This window comes from Clinocottus analis, unplaced genomic scaffold (genome assembly GCF_023055335.1).
Source record: "Clinocottus analis isolate CAN_PGR_092001 unplaced genomic scaffold, fCliAna1.0.p SCAF_15, whole genome shotgun sequence".
Classification (NCBI taxonomy): Eukaryota; Metazoa; Chordata; class Actinopteri; order Perciformes; family Cottidae; genus Clinocottus; species Clinocottus analis.
In genome coordinates this window covers 11,399,580-11,417,368 of record NW_027175876.1, presented here as the reverse complement: position 1 = coordinate 11,417,368, position 17,789 = coordinate 11,399,580, and the positions used below count along the sequence as shown (strand labels likewise).

The 17,789-nt window shown below is 40.6% G+C and overlaps 1 protein-coding gene across 7 annotated transcripts in view; it reads right to left on the bottom strand.

The window, feature by feature from the left end:
- Positions 1-3,520: 3,520 nt before the first annotated feature.
- LOC137785431 (dystrobrevin beta-like) overlaps positions 3,521-17,789 on the bottom strand; it is a 24,655-nt gene continuing 10,386 nt past the window's right edge. For 3 of the 7 annotated variants that reach the window (XM_068576653.1, XM_068576655.1, XM_068576654.1), the window contains 17 exons: positions 17,733-17,789; positions 16,433-16,587; positions 16,184-16,283; positions 15,885-16,051; positions 14,363-14,487; positions 13,092-13,163; positions 12,157-12,234; positions 11,422-11,509; positions 11,156-11,235; positions 10,500-10,598; positions 8,290-8,386; positions 8,026-8,046; positions 7,632-7,785; positions 7,047-7,136; positions 6,685-6,732; positions 5,360-5,392; positions 3,521-4,586 (listed from right to left, as the gene is read on the bottom strand). The exon at positions 17,733-17,789 is cut by the window's right edge and continues 29 nt beyond it. In XM_068576653.1, coding sequence (XP_068432754.1) covers positions 5,385-5,392; positions 6,685-6,732; positions 7,047-7,136; positions 7,632-7,785; positions 8,026-8,046; positions 8,290-8,386; positions 10,500-10,598; positions 11,156-11,235; positions 11,422-11,509; positions 12,157-12,234; positions 13,092-13,163; positions 14,363-14,487; positions 15,885-16,051; positions 16,184-16,283; positions 16,433-16,587; positions 17,733-17,789 — 1,439 coding nt within the window. In that variant the 3' untranslated portion in view covers positions 3,521-4,586; positions 5,360-5,384. The remainder of the gene's footprint in view (positions 4,587-5,359; positions 5,393-6,684; positions 6,733-7,046; positions 7,137-7,631; positions 7,786-8,025; positions 8,047-8,289; positions 8,387-10,499; positions 10,599-11,155; positions 11,236-11,421; positions 11,510-12,156; positions 12,235-13,091; positions 13,164-14,362; positions 14,488-15,884; positions 16,052-16,183; positions 16,284-16,432; positions 16,588-17,732) is intronic. The other 4 variants (XM_068576658.1, XM_068576657.1, XM_068576656.1 and 1 more) reach the window with 4 other exon arrangements.

Genomic DNA, 17,789 nt, shown 5'->3' with positions numbered 1-17,789 from the left:
GTCAGATTAAGCTGTAACGGCCAAGACATCAAATCTACTCTTGACTGCCATTATTTCAGCTGACATGTATAAATGGCGTATTTATGGAATTATTTTGTGTTGAAACTAATTATTACAAAAAGTGGAGACAGACATTGGCTCATTGGTTTATTGCCTCACAGCGCACGGTTGGCAACAGTTGTTGACATGTGACCTTTTAAGTTGAACCAATATTTACTCCGTGTCACAGGTTGCAAACGAGTTTCAAGCAGACTGACGTTCCGTTCCCAGATTTCTCTATTTTGAGTCGTTCGTATAGAGAACTGAAAAGGTCAAACTTTCTGGCTCCAACGATACAGAAGGCTATGATTTGAGAAAAGTATGACAAAGTAGCATGATTTGTGAAGCAAATTCAGATCCCGTTTCATCGCCTGATAAAAAAGTTCTTGGGAACCAATATGTTAGAAAGAGTTTGGATTCAAATGTAGTTAATGCACAAATATGTTAATTCCAGTCAATTACATTTCTATAGCCCATATCACAAATCACAAATTTGCCTCGGGCGAGGGGGGGGTTCAATCTGTATAGAATTAGACACTCCTGACCTTTTTGAACCCTTGCTTTAGATAAAGAAAAACTCCCCAAACATGTTCTTTTGTCATGTTTTCTCTCGGGAGCTCACAAGGGAGTGCAAGACATTTACCCATTTTCTTGTTTTACGGGTTGGTTTCTTCTGGTTGAACATCTTTTCTCGGAGGTTCCTCAACAGGTGACGCTGGAGCGTGCTGCAACAAGTTGCAACTAGCTCTCTTAACTGCCGCGTACACAGTATTGAAGGAGAGATAGGAAAAGTAGTAAACGTCGCCTGAGCGAACGAGATGGACAAAAAGAGTAATTCACGAAGTAAATCCTGGTTTGAACTGAATATCACAGTATTTAGTATTAAGAGGATGCACGCGTTGTATTTCCATTGAACTTGTGTAAAACGTGTAGAAATGGGTTTGGTCTTTTTCTGTTCACAACCTCAAGAAATAGAAAGATGGATGAAGTCATACCTGCTATGGCTAGTAACAAACAGATATTTTCATTATTGATTAATCTGTTAATTTTTTTCTAATTACCTTTCACAGTGAAAAACATCCAACGTGATGTCTTCAAACTGTTTTGTCAGACCAACAGTCCAAAACCAATATATATATATATATATATATATATATATATATATATATATATAAATATATATATAAATATATATATATATATATATATATAAATATATATATATATATATATATAAATATATATATATATATATATATATATATATATATACATATCATATATATTAATATATATAAAGGAAATCTTAATAAGCTTGAATCAGGAAATCTTGGGAATGACCAATTACTATAAGTGTCAGTGAAATAAAATTTACTTGTATTGCATTAAGACGAGTTGATTTTTGCTCCAGAAGAGAAGGTTAAACTCAGTTTGACCTCTGAGAAGAAAGAACGAGTAAAGATCCCTAATAAACAGGGTCATAACTGCGTTGTGTGAGTACGTATAGAGGAGGTGGGGGTGTTATTTATAGCAGTCAGTGAGGTCACCAACAACAGAAACCGCAGTGAGCTTTATTCAGTCTGTAGTTTATACCCCCACCTCACACACACACACACACACACACGCACACACACACGACACGCAGAGGCGTGACCTCTGAAGGAAGCTCATGGGAAAAGTGAGAACTGCTCATCCATACTAATGAGGACACTAAATCAGGAGGAAAGTTAAAATGTTGAACATGCAGGAGAAAAAAATTGTCTGTTTATTTATAGAAACTGGGTTGTGACCAAAAACATTGACAACTTTGTTTTTCATCAGATTATTGGGATCAGTTTAGATAAAAAAAAATGGTGGAATTAGTTGTGTACATTTACACAAGTACTATCAACACATGTACAATCTCAGGTACTTGTACTTTACATAAGTATTCAAACTTTTGCTACATTTCAAGGAATGTATTGATCTCTTTACTCAACTTCATTTACAGTCAGTCTTAATTAGTAACAAGTACTTCCAACTTTGCTGCTTATACTTATCAACTTTAACTAAAGTAAGATTCAGAATGCAGGACGTCTTTCACAGCCTATTGGGACTGTATTTAGGAAGTGTGTTTTCATTGTTTCATTAAAGAGTAAGTGTATTTCTTATATGAACAGTTACAAAGACAATGTCATTTTTGCTGTGGAATATAACCAAGTACTTCTACTAAAGCACAAAGTACAAATTTAAGTACAACTAATGTCACTTTTTTACTTTTACTCCACTACATTTCAGACACAAATACCGGAGGATACTTTACTTGTAACAGTATATTTACAATGTAGTGTTGTTCCTTCTAAAAGAGTAGGGTTTTGGAGTTGCTGCAACAACACGGGGTTTAGAAATGCCGCGTTCCACATGAGAGAAGACATTTTACTCATGGGTCACTTTCCATACAGCAGAGTGCAGTTTCCAACTTGTTTTACTGATTTATTACATTAGCCAAATTGTACTTGAACAAACCAGGAGGGAATGATGTTGAGGTCATAGAGGAGCTCACAGAAAGTAATGGAAAGTCATATACAATTTACTGAATTCAACATCATAGTACGCTTGTTTTTATGTCGCTGCCCAGGATTTTGAGTCCTGAAATAATAAAGACCAACAGTCACAAAGACAGACAAATGCACCAGTTGGATGTTAAATAATATTTATTGTCGATGAAACACACGTTTTCCACTCAGTCAGCTCAGGCAGGTTCAGAGCTGTGTTTATAATTGCATGTCAGGACACGGCTGTCCTGTCAGTCATGATTTCACTCTCACTCTCTCACACACATACACATATATACACACGGACAAACACACACATGTATTTATCCATTCATACAGTCATTCAATCTGAAAATGTGATAATCACAGATGCTCACATTCTGTCAATCAATGTGGAGGTTTGGTGAAGTCTGAAAGAAACTGAACTGAAATCTGATCCAAAAGTGTACAGCGCAATTAAATAAAGCTTCCTATGAACCCTGAAAACATATTTTGGATACAATTATTTCACATCTGCTTCATGAGAATAAATCAACCTGACCCGATTCATATTATCTGTCTCAGGATTCTTTTGGGGTGCTTGCTGGTTGTGGTTCGATACCCACGGAGAACTTCACGGGAAGCTTTTTTATTACTTTTTTTTTACAGGATGCTTGAGAGGCATCAAAGAGTAGCAAAGTGCGAGGAGTTACTTTGGGCAGCCCCGCTCATCTTTTGCATAGACAATGTTGGGTAACTGGCAGTTGGAGCCCTTTCACGGCTTCGGGGAACATGAAACTGTCAAAACTGTATGACTTCAAAAACAAGATTTGACTACTCCTATTGAGTAAACAATTGTGACTTAACTTCTTGATCTAAATATATATATATATATATATATATATATATATATATATATATATATATATATATATATATATATATATATATATATGTATATATGTGTGTGTAATGATTTGAGTCCTGAAGAGGTGAAAACTATAAAAAGAAAACAAATATTGCAAAAAAAGTTGGGATAGTTCAGGGGACTAAAACTTTCTTCCACATTCCTTCACTCATGTGCCTCCCCAAACTCAAGTTGTGAAACACTGAAACTTTAGAAGAACATTTGTAATGGGGATAAATACCCCACCCACTTTGCTACTCTATTGCTATACTGTTGAAGCAAATGGTTTGTATACTCCCTCTCCCTCACATGACACACACGCGCACACACACACACAGTAATCAGATACCTCCTCTTTGACTGTCGTCCCACTGCAGTACCGAGATACACGGAGAGGCCTGGACAACCTGAGCTGCTGTCATACCAGCACCCGCGGCACTAATGTCTTCCAGGTTTCAGACACCTGAACCAGGGCTCCAGCTCTCCAGCCTGCACTGGGTTGGGTTTAACACAGCAGGAAATGTCCCATTAAAGCTTATCGTCTCAGTAGGGCTGGACCACACTCAAACTGAATGAATAGATGTCAAAAATCAAATCAAAGCAATAAATACTAAGCACACAGTGCCGAAACTTAAAACATGTCAACTCACTTTCCTAAGTTTTCTCCCCGACTTTTTCTCTCCACTATTATTTACATCCTGTCTTTCCATCCCGAAACTTTCTTGCACTTTTTAATCCTTCAAACATGTCCTCAACACATCTTTCTGTCTCTTCACGGTGCCCCGATCACTTGCTCAACCCTCGAAAACGCAGAACGCGCGCACACACACACACACACACACACACACACAAACGTGCTACAGTACAAATCAGTAGGTTTCAGATTTTCGCTTAAACTATGCATGATCAAATGAAAACAAACGTCAATCCACAGTGACAAGACACACGCACACAGAATCACAGCTATACATCAGTAGGGACCGAGCGGCCGTTTGGTGTCCAGCATCGTGATTGGTTGACTAGCACTGGAGCTCTAATCCCCATTGGCTAACGATTACATTACAAGAAGGTATATTTCAATCTCAGCAGGGTCCGTCGTCTTTGGCCGTGATGAAACATCACTCTGCCTGAGGAGAGAGTGACAGAACAACTCATCAGAAGGTCAATGAATAGTCCGACATTTTGCGAAATGCACTCGTTTGTTTTCTTGTCGAGCGTTACATTGATAATACTCCCATGTCTGTATGGTATATACGAAGTTGAAGCCAGTTAGCATTGGTTAGCTTAGCATGAAGACTGGAAGCCTGGCAGTTCTAAGAGGAAAATCGGCCTCCAGGCACCTCTTACACTCGCTTTAGAGGTATGCATGTCAGACAGAGCCAGACAAGCAGTTTCCTCAGTTCCTGTCTTTATGCTAAGCTAAGCTAAGCGTCTGTTGGCTGTGGCTGAGAAGAAGAGTTTTTCTTAATTTGGGAAACCACCACGTGTTTGATATTTTATCTCTGTATCAACTGAAATAAAAGATCACAAAGTGCTTCTAAAACGGATCAGCAGGAACCAAAAACTTGTGGTTTGTTGGCCCGTGGAACAAAGCTCCAACACATGAACAAGTTCAAATCACTCATTCAGGTTTTCCATAACACGATAGCAGCCTCTTTGTAGTTCTACATCCGATTCATTGTTGGTTACAAATGAAGAGGAAGAAGGCAATAGTTTCATCTGTGAATGTTTGTTATTTGGTGCACTTCAGCAAATTTCAGTTTGTAGCGAGTTCAAACCTTTAATTGTCCAGTGTGCTGACAAAACAAACCACAGTGAACTGAAATTAACTGTGTAAGTTACTTTTTGATTTGATCATGTTGTAAAAAAAAAAAAAAAAGGCTGAAATTGAATCACTTACGGTTTTTGTTTGTCCTGCGATCACGTTAACCTGCTAAAAGAGAGAAAGAACGTTTGTCAGCAGTTAGCAGAGGATAATGCAGCGTGAAACTAAATCAAGTGACACAGGGTTTATGCCAGAAACTGTAACAAGAACCAGAGCAGCACTTAGCATACAACATAACACAGGACTGTACTTGGCAGGTGCTACACAAACTGACTGAGTCCACAAAGAAAAAAGAAGAAAACAACTATTGTGGACAGAAAGACAGTATTGCATCTCTAAACGTTAAGACTTAACTGTGTTGAACGAGAGCCTGAACTCTGTCTGTCTGGCTGTTTGTGTGTTCGGTCTGCAGGTAAGCATTCTTATAAGCGGCATGTCTGGGCTCAGGGAGCAGACCAGGAAGTCATTTCCCCGCTTCAGCTCTGCAGGCGGTCCTCTTGTAAAGAGGAGGGGCTCCATAAAGCGAAGGCTAATGAGACGGCATGTTAATGAAGCTTGCTGCAGTGCAGACGAGAGAGAGAGAGAGAGCACCTGGGGAATGAGTGGAGTCGTGCACGAGGTTGCACGGACACAAAAAAGACATGCAGGAGAGGACGCAAATACAAATGCAACCTTTACGGGTGCAAGAGAAAAATAGGATTCAGCGCCATTATCTCCCCACATAAATATGAAGAACATAAATACAAGGTGTTATTTAATTCTTAATATTATTATATTTTATTAAAAAATGAGCTAGCTGGTGTATTCCACCCGTTATTGAGGTTTCTGCTGCATTAGATTATATTCTGATATATTTATTTTAATATTTCCTGACAGATGTTTTGTCAAATCTGCAATTAAACGTGCTTCACTCTGCGTCAAGCACCTTTTACCCACACGGAGGAGGCTTCAGTAAAAAGTAGAAAGTACATTTATTCAAGTATTGAAAACATTCTACTTGTACTATACTATAAGTATTTCCAGTGTATTGTACTTTAAACTGTACTCCAGATATGAAATGCGGTGTATCGGTTAAAAGCATTCTTTACCCACACAGGTGTTTTCAGTTTGGTGTCATATAAATCATGAGGCCCCCCAATAAGAATCATGAAGTTATAACTCATCCTGCAGCAAAACTAAGAGTGTCAGAAGATATCCTGTGCACACATTATCTTTCAACACCTTAAGGGCAACATAATTCAACACTCTGCGTTTAGCTGGTAATACTTTTTCTTCCTTTACTCGAGAAGCATTCGAAATGCGGGACTGATTTCCGTAATTACAATCTCAAAAGTGGGTTTTGTTAAACAAGTAGAGCGAGTAAAGAAGATTAAGGTGAGATACCAAAGAGATTCATTTACCTCTGTCCTTCCCGTTGAGCAATCTCTCCTCTTCCTCCCGAACATCATCTGGTCAGAAAAGATGTGTCATGCGTTGAACCAAAATGTCATTACATTCTAAATTGTTATTTGATCTTATCGAGAAAGCATCAAGAAAATGAAACTTCTTGTCGTTCTTGACCAGTTTCGTACCCAACACTGACAGCAGCAAACACAATGTTGGTGAAAAGGTGATCGTTTGGAAGCTTCAAAGATGTGAAAAGAGCATCTGCAGGATTCTATGGAAGGCTGTGCATGTACGTACGTACATACATACGTACATACATACATACATACATACATACATACATACATACATACACACAGAATATGTTGGTGCTTACCAGAGTGGAGCTCTTTGACCAGTGAGGACACAGTGTTGGTGATGGAGTCAGCTGCTACCAGCAGGTCGTTCCTCAGGTTCCTCCTCGGGCCTGTAATGGAGACAGTCGTCCAATATTAGACGACACAGTACAACGATTAGTTACACTAATTGTGTGCTAACTAATAACTTGAATTCTTCTGAATGACACATACAGACAATACAGCAAGATGGTGAATCATTTTTAACATGAACTTGTCTCCTTTCCCTTTTCTTAAATGGAGAGCATCTGGAGCAGAGCAGACATCAAACACACAAGCTGTACCGTTATACAGAGCAGTCTGTATAAAGTCAAACTAATCCGAAACACTGTCTGGAGACTATGGTGTGTTTGTGTTTGTGGCCGAGCAGAGATTCAATGAATCCATGTGGTTGTCACAGCTGCAGTTTTTTCAGCTCAAGTGACATCCCCTACTTGTTCTCACACTCGCACACGCAGACACACGATGGGGATCGTTGAGGTGCTCAGAAATATGGCGGAACGACGCGTCAACCTGTCAGATCCGGGCAAAATCCTTCTAGAAACGTCTCTAAGGTCCAGACTCACCTTGGGCGAATGCTTCTTGTACGTCACCACCAACCCCAGCGAGTGAATCCTGGGGAGGGTACATGTGAGCCTGGGGAGACGCAGCGCCCACGGAGCGAACGGTTGATGGGCTCGGTCGAGAAGGAGAGGCGTGAGAAGAGCCAGCCGCCTGCGCCTGAGAGATGGATTCATAAGAGTTGATTCATGGAATAATTTATGACTTTCAGAAACATCTCGTCATTTTTGTTGCAGCTGACATCACATCCACACTGTAGTAAAAGCTCTGATAATCGCTGGAAAAAGGTGAACCAAGACATTTATGTCCTGATTGGAAAAATGTAGCTTGCTTGTAAAATTGACTTATTTTGACAGTTAGGGCTGAATCCTATATTTACAGTGCCGTGAGTAAACTTACTGCCTGTCGCTGTTCCTCATCCTACAAGGGCCACAACATGGGCAGTCGGAAACAAACGGGAGGAAAAGGATGGAAAAGAAGAAGTCAGATACATTCAGAGTTGGAAATAGGTGGAATTATTAAAGAGGAAACAGCCGAGGGAAAACAAAGTGAGGCTTGTTACTGGGAGAACAGACACAGAGGAGGTGTGACGAAGAAGAAGAAGGGAAACTTTGCCCTCTAGTGTGCGACAATAAAAGGTGTGTATGTGCGTTTGCGCGTCACCTTGAGCAGCTTCATCAGTCCCTCGAGCTGTACCATCAGTTCCCTCCTGCTCTCTTGCAGAGACGACATCCTCTGCTCCAGCTCATCTTTCCTTTGTCTGCAACACACAACAACCCTCCATTACTATCAAGAGGCCGCAATAGAGAACCAGAGTGCAAGGAGGCAGAGGACACAGCTGAAAGGGAGTAATTTGAAGTTACAAAAGGTGCTTGATTTAGAAAGCCAATGGGACAGAACGCTGCAAACACCGAGAGCTGAGGGAGAAGACTCGCTGGCCTCAGGTACACTTTCCCTGTCAGAGATGTCCAGATTTGATTTGGTAGAAATTCATTTGCACTCACCCACATAAACATTATCAACCTCCGTGAGCTAAATCCAAAAAAACAGCGTAAGGAGGCCGTAACACACCCAGTCCAGGCCGCAGGGTTGGTAGCATTAGGTTTATGAGTGGGATGAAACAAAGCTGGGAAACAGCTAAATGAGAGACTTCTGTAACTCAAGGACGGTTTCTGAGCTCTTCTCTGAAACACTCCCAGGAGAAACAGCAGAAGCAAGGTGAGAGCCTTGCCAGAGAAAAACGCAAATCGTAGAGCAAACCCATGGGAACATGGATGTTTGGAGATCGAAGGAAAACAACATGAGCCTCCGAGATGGACCACAAGACCTTTGAAACCTTTGATATCATGAATTCACGATGTGTATGACGAGTGTTCAGATGGTGGAAGCAGCAGGGATGGTCAAAATTTACTTGATACTGCTTAAAATGCTCCAGTGTAGACCACCAAGGCCAAATTCAATCCAAAATGCATTCAAATTATAAAAACAGTGAGTTGGCAGCAACATGAAGCCAGGGTTTCAGCATATTTCAGTCCAATGGGATGTTTACAATGTTTTTTGACAAACAGCATGTGGTCTGGATGGGACTTTAAAGCAGGAGGGACAACTCTTCAGCCTCCTGCTTGGCTTCCCTTCACATGTTAGGACAAATGAGTACATAAACAAAAGGCAAAAGTCTGAGTCTTGCAGCAGCTCCAGATTTGAGTCATTTTAAGGTGGGACTGAGAGAGCATTCCAAATAACCACTTTATCTGTATTATTTAAAGTGTTTTCCTGGAGATCGTCTCAAGACCGTGTTTGGTTTGTCCGCTCTGGGCTACGGCAGAAACATGACGGACTCTGAAGAAGACCCGCTTCCTGTGTAGACATAAATGGCTCATTCTTCTGAACCAAAACACAATTCTTAGTCGCACGCATGTTGATTAATGAAAACATAGTTAGACATATGATAGTATATATGTCCTAATAAATTCCACTTAATCCTGTACAATATGGTTTGAAAACTGGGGTTGGTAATCTTGAGAAACTAGTAAGAGTTCACTGGATTATAAAAACTATGTGAAGTGATTTGGCAAAGGTGACACAACTACATTATCCACTGTTGAGGGAAGGGAGAGTTTATCTCAAGGAACAAAATGAACACAGGGAAGGAGGACGAGTCGTTACTTTGAATTATGGGTATTTGCTAAAGTGTGTCATTAAGGTTGTTTCAGTTGTTACTGCACATTTATATAATTTAGTCCAAAGTCACATGAATCACAGTATATTTTGAATATCCAACTCAAAACCACTTCAAAAATAAATAAACAGTACATTTTGTGATTTGCACAATTAAAGCCACTAGAATAGATCTGACTTTTGAATTTGGCGCCCCAGAGTGGCCATCGCCAAAAAGACACCGGCAGCACTGCTCCCATCAGCATCACTGAGATGGTTTTATTTGTCAAGTCAGGATAAGTTAAAAGATGCTATAATCACATACAAATCCACACAGACTGGATTTAAAGCTGCTCTGTGTGTGACTCTCAGTATCCTTCCATCATCGTTACTGCAACTCTCTCTCTCTCGCAGGATTGTTATTGCTTTGCATAAAAGTATCCCTTGGATTTTTGTTTTTTCACCAAAATAGATGTTGGAAGTGATTGGCTTTTCACAAAAATTCACCATCTGTCACCGCCGTCTGTCATGAAGCCCTCGCTCCCTCGGTGCCGTAAAGCAACGCAGCGCCACGATGTAGAAAAAAAAAACGCAAGATTGATGAACTTTGTTTGTTTATGTTTGAGCATCATTTTTGTTGGCAAATCAAAAAAAATAAATAAATAAAACTAATAATTGTTGTACTGGTATTGTTGTACCGGTATGTGTGTGTTTACCTGAGCAGACGAAGCTCGGCCAGCAGAGTCGGGTTGGTGCTGACCTGGCACGCTGCGTCATGCTCCACACGGAGATGTTTGATCTCCGCCAAGATCTCTCTGAGAAATGAAAAACATACTGGTCAGCTCAGGCTGGGGGCTGCGTCACATGACCGAACAGACTGTGAAAAGACTGGGCAAGAACCCGCGCTCACACGGCTGCTGGCTTTTGCAGATTATGTGGAGGAATGTACATGTTGCAGTTGCATTTTGGGTAACGTATAATTACACATAAAACGCATATTGTAGAGACATTAAGAAATAAAGGAAACATGCTCAGGAGCTGACATTTTGCACTTGATAAACAATACTTTCATTCGTAGGACACACTTAGTTTATAAGTGCAGTGGTAAAAAGCTTACAAGCTTTCAAAAAGTCTGACTCAAATCGTCAAATGGTGAAACGACACTGATAAATTGCATCGTTTCTTGGAATGATTCCCAAAAAAAGACGAGTGTTTTCTAAACGTGGGGCCAAACTGGACTGAGACACTGGTGTGATCTCTATAGACACAAATGTGCATCACAAATATAACTACACGGTGGCAGACTGACAGGTGCATGGGTCAAACTGCAAAAAGGAATGAATTGAAAATGAATAAATGACTCATCCATTACCTGTTTTTGCATTCCAGCTGCGCAATGAGCTCCCTCTTCTGTTTGTTCACATCAAAGTTTATGCTCCGGTTAGGTATCACCTGAAAAACATACACCAAACTGGAGTTGCTCGAGCTGGCCAACCGTGGGTTGATCATTCATCATTTAACAAAGAAGGTCGAGGGCGACGGAGCGCTGTGTATATGTAACCTAGAAGTACCCGATTATGTATTTATAGTATATCTGAAGTTTACTGTGTGCAAGAAAACAAAGTGTTGTTGACTCACTCCTGCGCCGTCAGTCTCTGCCAGGCGGGAGGTGTAGCGGGCGATCAGTTTGTGCTCCTCATCTTCTCTGCTAGGACTGTCAACACTACTGTGACACACACACACACACACACACACACACACAGAGACCAGGGGTATCAGCAACAACTTTTTTATCTGGCATTAGCGAGGAATAATGTTTGCAGGTTTCAGTGCCGTTCATCAAATGCACTTTTTCTTGACTTGTCAAACATTCACAAGCAGAATCAATGAGTAAATTTCCCCGGTGAGCGACTGTGGATGACAATGGGAGCTTGCGGTATACAGAGCAACACTTTGTAGGACATGCAACAAGTAACCTTGAACACTAACAATTGGAATATTGCAGCAATAATAAAACAAGAAGCAATATGAATCCACTTTTTCACTGTGACCACCTCCAAAAGGAACCCAAATTACCCTAAAATCTGATCATGGGGTACATATTTCCTTCTGAAAAAGGTTCTGGTTTGGTGAGATGTTTCACAATTCTACAACCTACATGAGTATAATGTAAGTCATCAATCATTAATGCACCTCAGTGGAAATTGAGGCTTTATGCTCGAGGCAAACGCCTGCTCGCTGACTAATGAGGCTAAAAGGATGCTGGACACAGCGATGATGTTCAAGTAGCAGGCCGGTTGTCACTGTAAAAGAGAATAAACTACACGGGATGCACGTTGACTACGTTACGGTCTTCCTGTGCTTCACTCTCACCACGGGCTGCTCTGGAGGCGATTCACATACGCAGCGATCAGAGCGTGTTCCTCGTTCATGCGCCGAGCGGCTGCCAAACTGGATGAAAGAAAAACACACATATCTGAGCTGTGAATTTCATTCAGATTTTAACATATTCTCAATAACTTCAGATCACATTTTCAAAGAATAAATTGTGATTTCTTGCATGTTTTCATAAAGCTTTTCTCATGAATCATGCATTAACTTGCTGTCATTTTGCATGTGTTGAATATTATCCTGTTTTCTTTGGTTCGTTAACATAACGTAATATCTTTATAAAGTACGGCCAATCTGCGATGAAGTCTTGGACCTTTTTCCATTTTCTCTCTGTAGTTCGTCCTTAAAAGATTTTTCCAATGGAAAGAGACGTTCGATGTCTAACTTTAAAGAGAAACTCAAAACCGGCAAATCAGTTTTTTTCAGAAGCACACAGAGGTGACATCCAGGAAACCACATTATGTCAATACTTAATGACCAGAAATAGCACTTGTGCTTTTTTTGATTGCAGCATTTTGCCTCAGACACAATACAAAGATTTCCCATTACAGTTTAAAGGTGAAGTCTTCAAATGTTCCCATTTCATAAGAGGAATAGTCCAAAACATTGAAATTACTACCAAATAAAAGAAAGAAAACTAGCAACTCCACAAAACTTAAATGTCTAAACTTTTTTTTACTTTCTTGTAATTAATTGCTAGATTTAATTTTCATTAAATCTAAATCAGTGAAATCGCCAATTGAATAGTCATTTAGACGGAACAAGGGAACAAAGCAAACAAATGTCTGCTGACTGAAGCCAGTCCATCTGCAGCCTTACACTCCAGAAAATGTCCAAACTTCTAATCGGGCAGAACAAAAAAAATATAGAACAACCCTCTGACAAGAAGAGGAGAAAACCTCCAGTTTAGTTTTTACCTTTTGGAGGACTCAGGCACTGATGTGGACAGCAACATGGCGTCACTGGTGTTTCCAATGGGGCGAGCGGGGCTACACACACACACACAAAAAACACACATGACCATTATTACCAAGACAGATTAATGATAAAAACATTGAATCATTAAAACACAAAGTCCTGCCTGTCAGAAAACACACATTCTTGCACTCACATACGCTCACGTGCTTTTGAGTGCAGTCATGCAATAGTGAATCGTACTCGTCTGAGCAAACACAGACAGGGCAAAGATCACCAGAGGGAGGGGGGGGAGAGAGAGAGAGAATGCAGACCCCCCCCCCCCCCCTCCCCCCCACACACACACACACACACACACACACACACATACACAGACAAAAAGAAACCAGCTATAATAGAAATGATAGAAATTCAGATACATTACAGTTTGCGAGAGTTATGAACCTGACACAGCAACATCAGAGTAAACATACTCACTCGGTGCTAAGTGCAGGCTCTGCGTGCTGGCCTGTTTAGGTGCCCAGTGCTGGGAGGTCTGTAATGACCCAGTCTGCCGATGTTTGGAAAATCAAACAATGTGGATCCACCGCAAGGGGCGGAGCAACCACAATGAACCGCTATAGAGGCGGGACTTTTGTGTTATCTGAAGTTTTTGTGTACATGCAACCCTCAAGGTGATAACGCACCTGAATGTTATTTTAGGCCGAGTTTTTTGCCACACGTTAGTAAATGTTTCACTTTCTGTCCAAGTGTTAACGTTGCCATGAGAGCTTCAACAAAAAACATTCAACTGTCTGACTGAGCATTGGCATGCGTCTGAAACAGCACTAACACGTGATATAGTGTCATAAATGACAATAAAGGGGGAAATAAATTTCATTTTATTGTGTATAATATTTTAGAGGGAAGTCAATATCATCCTGAAAGGGTGTTGTTATTGATTCCAGGAACATAGTTGATTAATTAACCAAATAAGTTACAAAGATTTCCCCTATAACCTTTGCTCAACAGCGCCCCATGTGGCCATACATGGTATTTACTGTATAATGGTACATTATCGCTAAATCCCTTAAGATTTAAATCTGATTTAAATAAACGATTAGGCAGCTCTTGTGTCAATTAATCAAGTGTAGTTTATAGTCGCAATCAGGGCTTTTCAGACCGGACAGTGACGCTGGTCTTTTTGTTTCTTCACAGTACATTTTGTTCATACGTCCTCTGGCGGTTCAGAGAATAATTCAACGAATTGTTGCACACGCATAAAAAGCCTTACACTATGTTGGAGAGGTTGAGGGTCCTCTCAGGCTCCTCCGGGTAAATATGATGAGGAGGCTCTCTGGACGACACACAGCCCAGAGTCCTGCTCAGGGCTCGCCCAAACTTTGTCGCCGGCGACTTCTACACAAAAAACAGACACATAAACACAGTCACACAAATATCAGGTAAATATTCACAAGCTGTGTGAGTTCGTATTGTTATTCTGCCGCAGTGTTAATGGCATCAAAGAGCAGGAGGAACTCCGTGGATAAAACAGATCTGAACAGATCTTTCCTGATAAAAATCTATAAATTTGTGGATCTAAGGTTTGAAGGCTTGTTGAGTCTCTCCAACACACCGTTCTGACTCATGTCTGGTACAGTGCCACATCTTTTTTTACTGATAATTAACTGGGTTTTATCAAGATTCAACAAATCTTCCTTGTTTTTCCTCTCCAGGAAATCCTTGAAGACATGACTGATAAATTGCGATGAAAACACATACTAAATATATAATATCTTAACTTGTATTATGTATGTGCGTGTGTACATGAATATGTATGTAATTCACTTTATTTCATTTACATAATCCGTTTAAAATTGTTGTAGTAATCATTCTATGGACCCCAAAAAGAACAGCAAGTGCAAATAAATAAACAAACAGTCGGCTGAGGGATTCCAGTGAATGATGACAGATGTAATCAACAAATTACTCCCTGTTGTGCATTTTATCCGGGGAGGAGGGATTGTTTATGACACACTTGTATCAAGTTAAAACAACTTCAAACCAAGAGTTTCCAGACCAAACAATTATTGCCAAACTTCTCATTTCAGTTTTCATGCCGCAAACCTCATAGAAACATGCAGGAGAGACGGTGTAACTAAATAGAGCCCAAAATTGAAGACTGCTGTAAGTGATATGCAAAGTCTGCTGAGGATTATTAGGATGAGGGTCCTGTGAACCGAAGAGGTTCATCCTCGAAACATCAAGATGACAAATTATGCCAAGACTGGGTCATGAATAATTCAACAACTATGTTTCCGTCTATTAATACATCAGTTCCTCATTGAAAACATTCATTCTTTTCACCTTTGACCTAGTTCTTGGAAGATTGCTATAATGTTATGGGATTGACAAATTGGAAATAAATACATTACAATAAGTAAAAAAAGAAAAAAAGAATTGTAATGAAAAACACCTGTCCGGAGTGAATATGTTGTGATGATCTGTTGTGCGTTTACAATGTGTGTTTTTACAGTTGAACCCATTTTTTTAAATGGGCCTAATCTCTTTTCAATAATTATTCTAATCATAAACCCCAAACCAAGTTTTAACCACCGAACAGCTTTTTGAAGAAGTGAGGACCCGACAGAATGTCATGTCATGCTCAAACTTTCTCTCCAGGCGCCACGCACACGCACACGCACACACACACACACACACACACACACACACACACACACACACACACACACACACACACACACACACAAGCGTGCCCCCTGGTGTGATGATGGAGTAATCACACAGTGACTCACCCAGGACGAGTGCTCCTTCATCTGATGCAGGTTGCTATGAGAGCCGCTGGCGTTGCCGCGCCAGAAGCAGTTCTGGCAGAGCTGGTAACCACGGCAACGGAGGCAGCGATAGCGGAAGCCCGTCATCGCGTTTCCACGACAGTAGGAGCACGACACGGGATGGTAGACTGAGAGAGGAGAGGCAGTATCTGTCAAAGATCATTTCATTTAACCTAATCAATGCTAAGCTGTCTATGTCGGTGTGTGTGTGTGTGTGTGTGTGTGTGTGTGTGTGTGTGTGTGTGTGTGTGTGTGTGTACCATGCTCCACGTTGGCCATGCGGTGCATGAGAGGTAGCCAGACGAGACACTGAGGAGGGTCAGCCACAATGTCCAGGAACATGTTGAGCATCACCCTCTTCTACATCAACAACAGCCATTTACCAAAGACAAAACTCATCAGCAACACAGAATATTAAATGAAATTATAATCCTGTACAGAAAGGTTTACTTTAATACAGAAATAAATGTGTGTCATAAAGGACGGATGAGTGCGGTGTGTGAGCATACCTGTTGTGGGAAGCATGAGCGCGCTAAGGTGTGTGTGTAGCCAAAGGACGGCCCTTCATGCGCAGCAGTGGGCAGCTTGAGCGCCTCCCTCAGAAAACCATCAAACTTGGACTGTACCAGCACGCCGCTGGAGTTAGACACCTGAGAAAACACATCTACACACATACAAGATAGGTAAAGGATGCATTAGATTATATTTATTTCCTGGAGAAAACCATAACGACCCCAACGCTAACTACGTTTTACAAGTGACCCAATACAACCCAATATGAACTCTTAATCTACATTTTATTGGTCGGCCTCGTGTGGACAAGCTTTTGGTCCCGAGATTGGAGGTGAATCTCCATATGAGAACTTTTATTTATTAAACATATTCATGTCACCACAATATAATTAATAAAAGGTAGGCAGGTAGATAACATAAGCAACCTGTAGCATTGACCTGACATTGACATGAATGTATATCTCCAAACAGACTGAAATCCCAACTGAGAAATTAATATTGTAACTAGTCCAAGTTATTAGACATTAATGCAGTGAAACTAATTATGTAAAACATTTTAACTCATGTTGTGCACTGTCCGTAATATATGAATAACTCAAAACTAAATGTATACTCTTGCTCCTGTTGGCCTGTCATGAACACTATTTCTTTGCATGTGTTTACATCAGCTGGCAATCCTGTTCTGTAAAGTGAAGCCAATGCAGGAGCGTCTTGAATTTGCATTATTTCTCATAACCATAAGGGGGCGCCGCCTCTGTTTGCAAAAAGAGATCAGATTCTTCTTAGTTGATTTATTACCAGTTAATTATCAGTAAACATTGCACACATGAGTTTATGGTCTCAGTTGCTTCTTCAAGTTTCAAGTCTTCTTCAATACAGCATGCTGTTCATTGAGGAAGGTAAGGTTGCATTTAGAGTGAATAAAATCATAAAGCAGGGTATGCTGTAGGGAGGGTCAACCTTGAGATTGAAAGGTCTCTATCGCGGCGTTTTGGTCCAGGAGTTGTTTGTGTTTACGGCTCAGAACATTCAGCCCATGAAAGTTTGAGTTAACTATAAAATCTCTAATTCAGCGATCGGTTGTAGTTAGTTATTTGCAACCAGAAGTGACAACCTAATATGCTGACCTCAAAGGCTTCACGACTTTAGTCCACAAACCAAAGGGTGGCATCACGGTGACTACGTCCACCTCCACCTAGAGTTTATGGCTTACAGACAAAGTATTTCTAGGAAATCTAAGATCGCAAATCGTCAACAGATTTCCTTGTTATTCTCAATGTGTCGTTTGATACTCACATCGGAGTTTATCCACCAATTTCCCTCCACACAGTGTGGCCAGCATGGCCTTCAAAG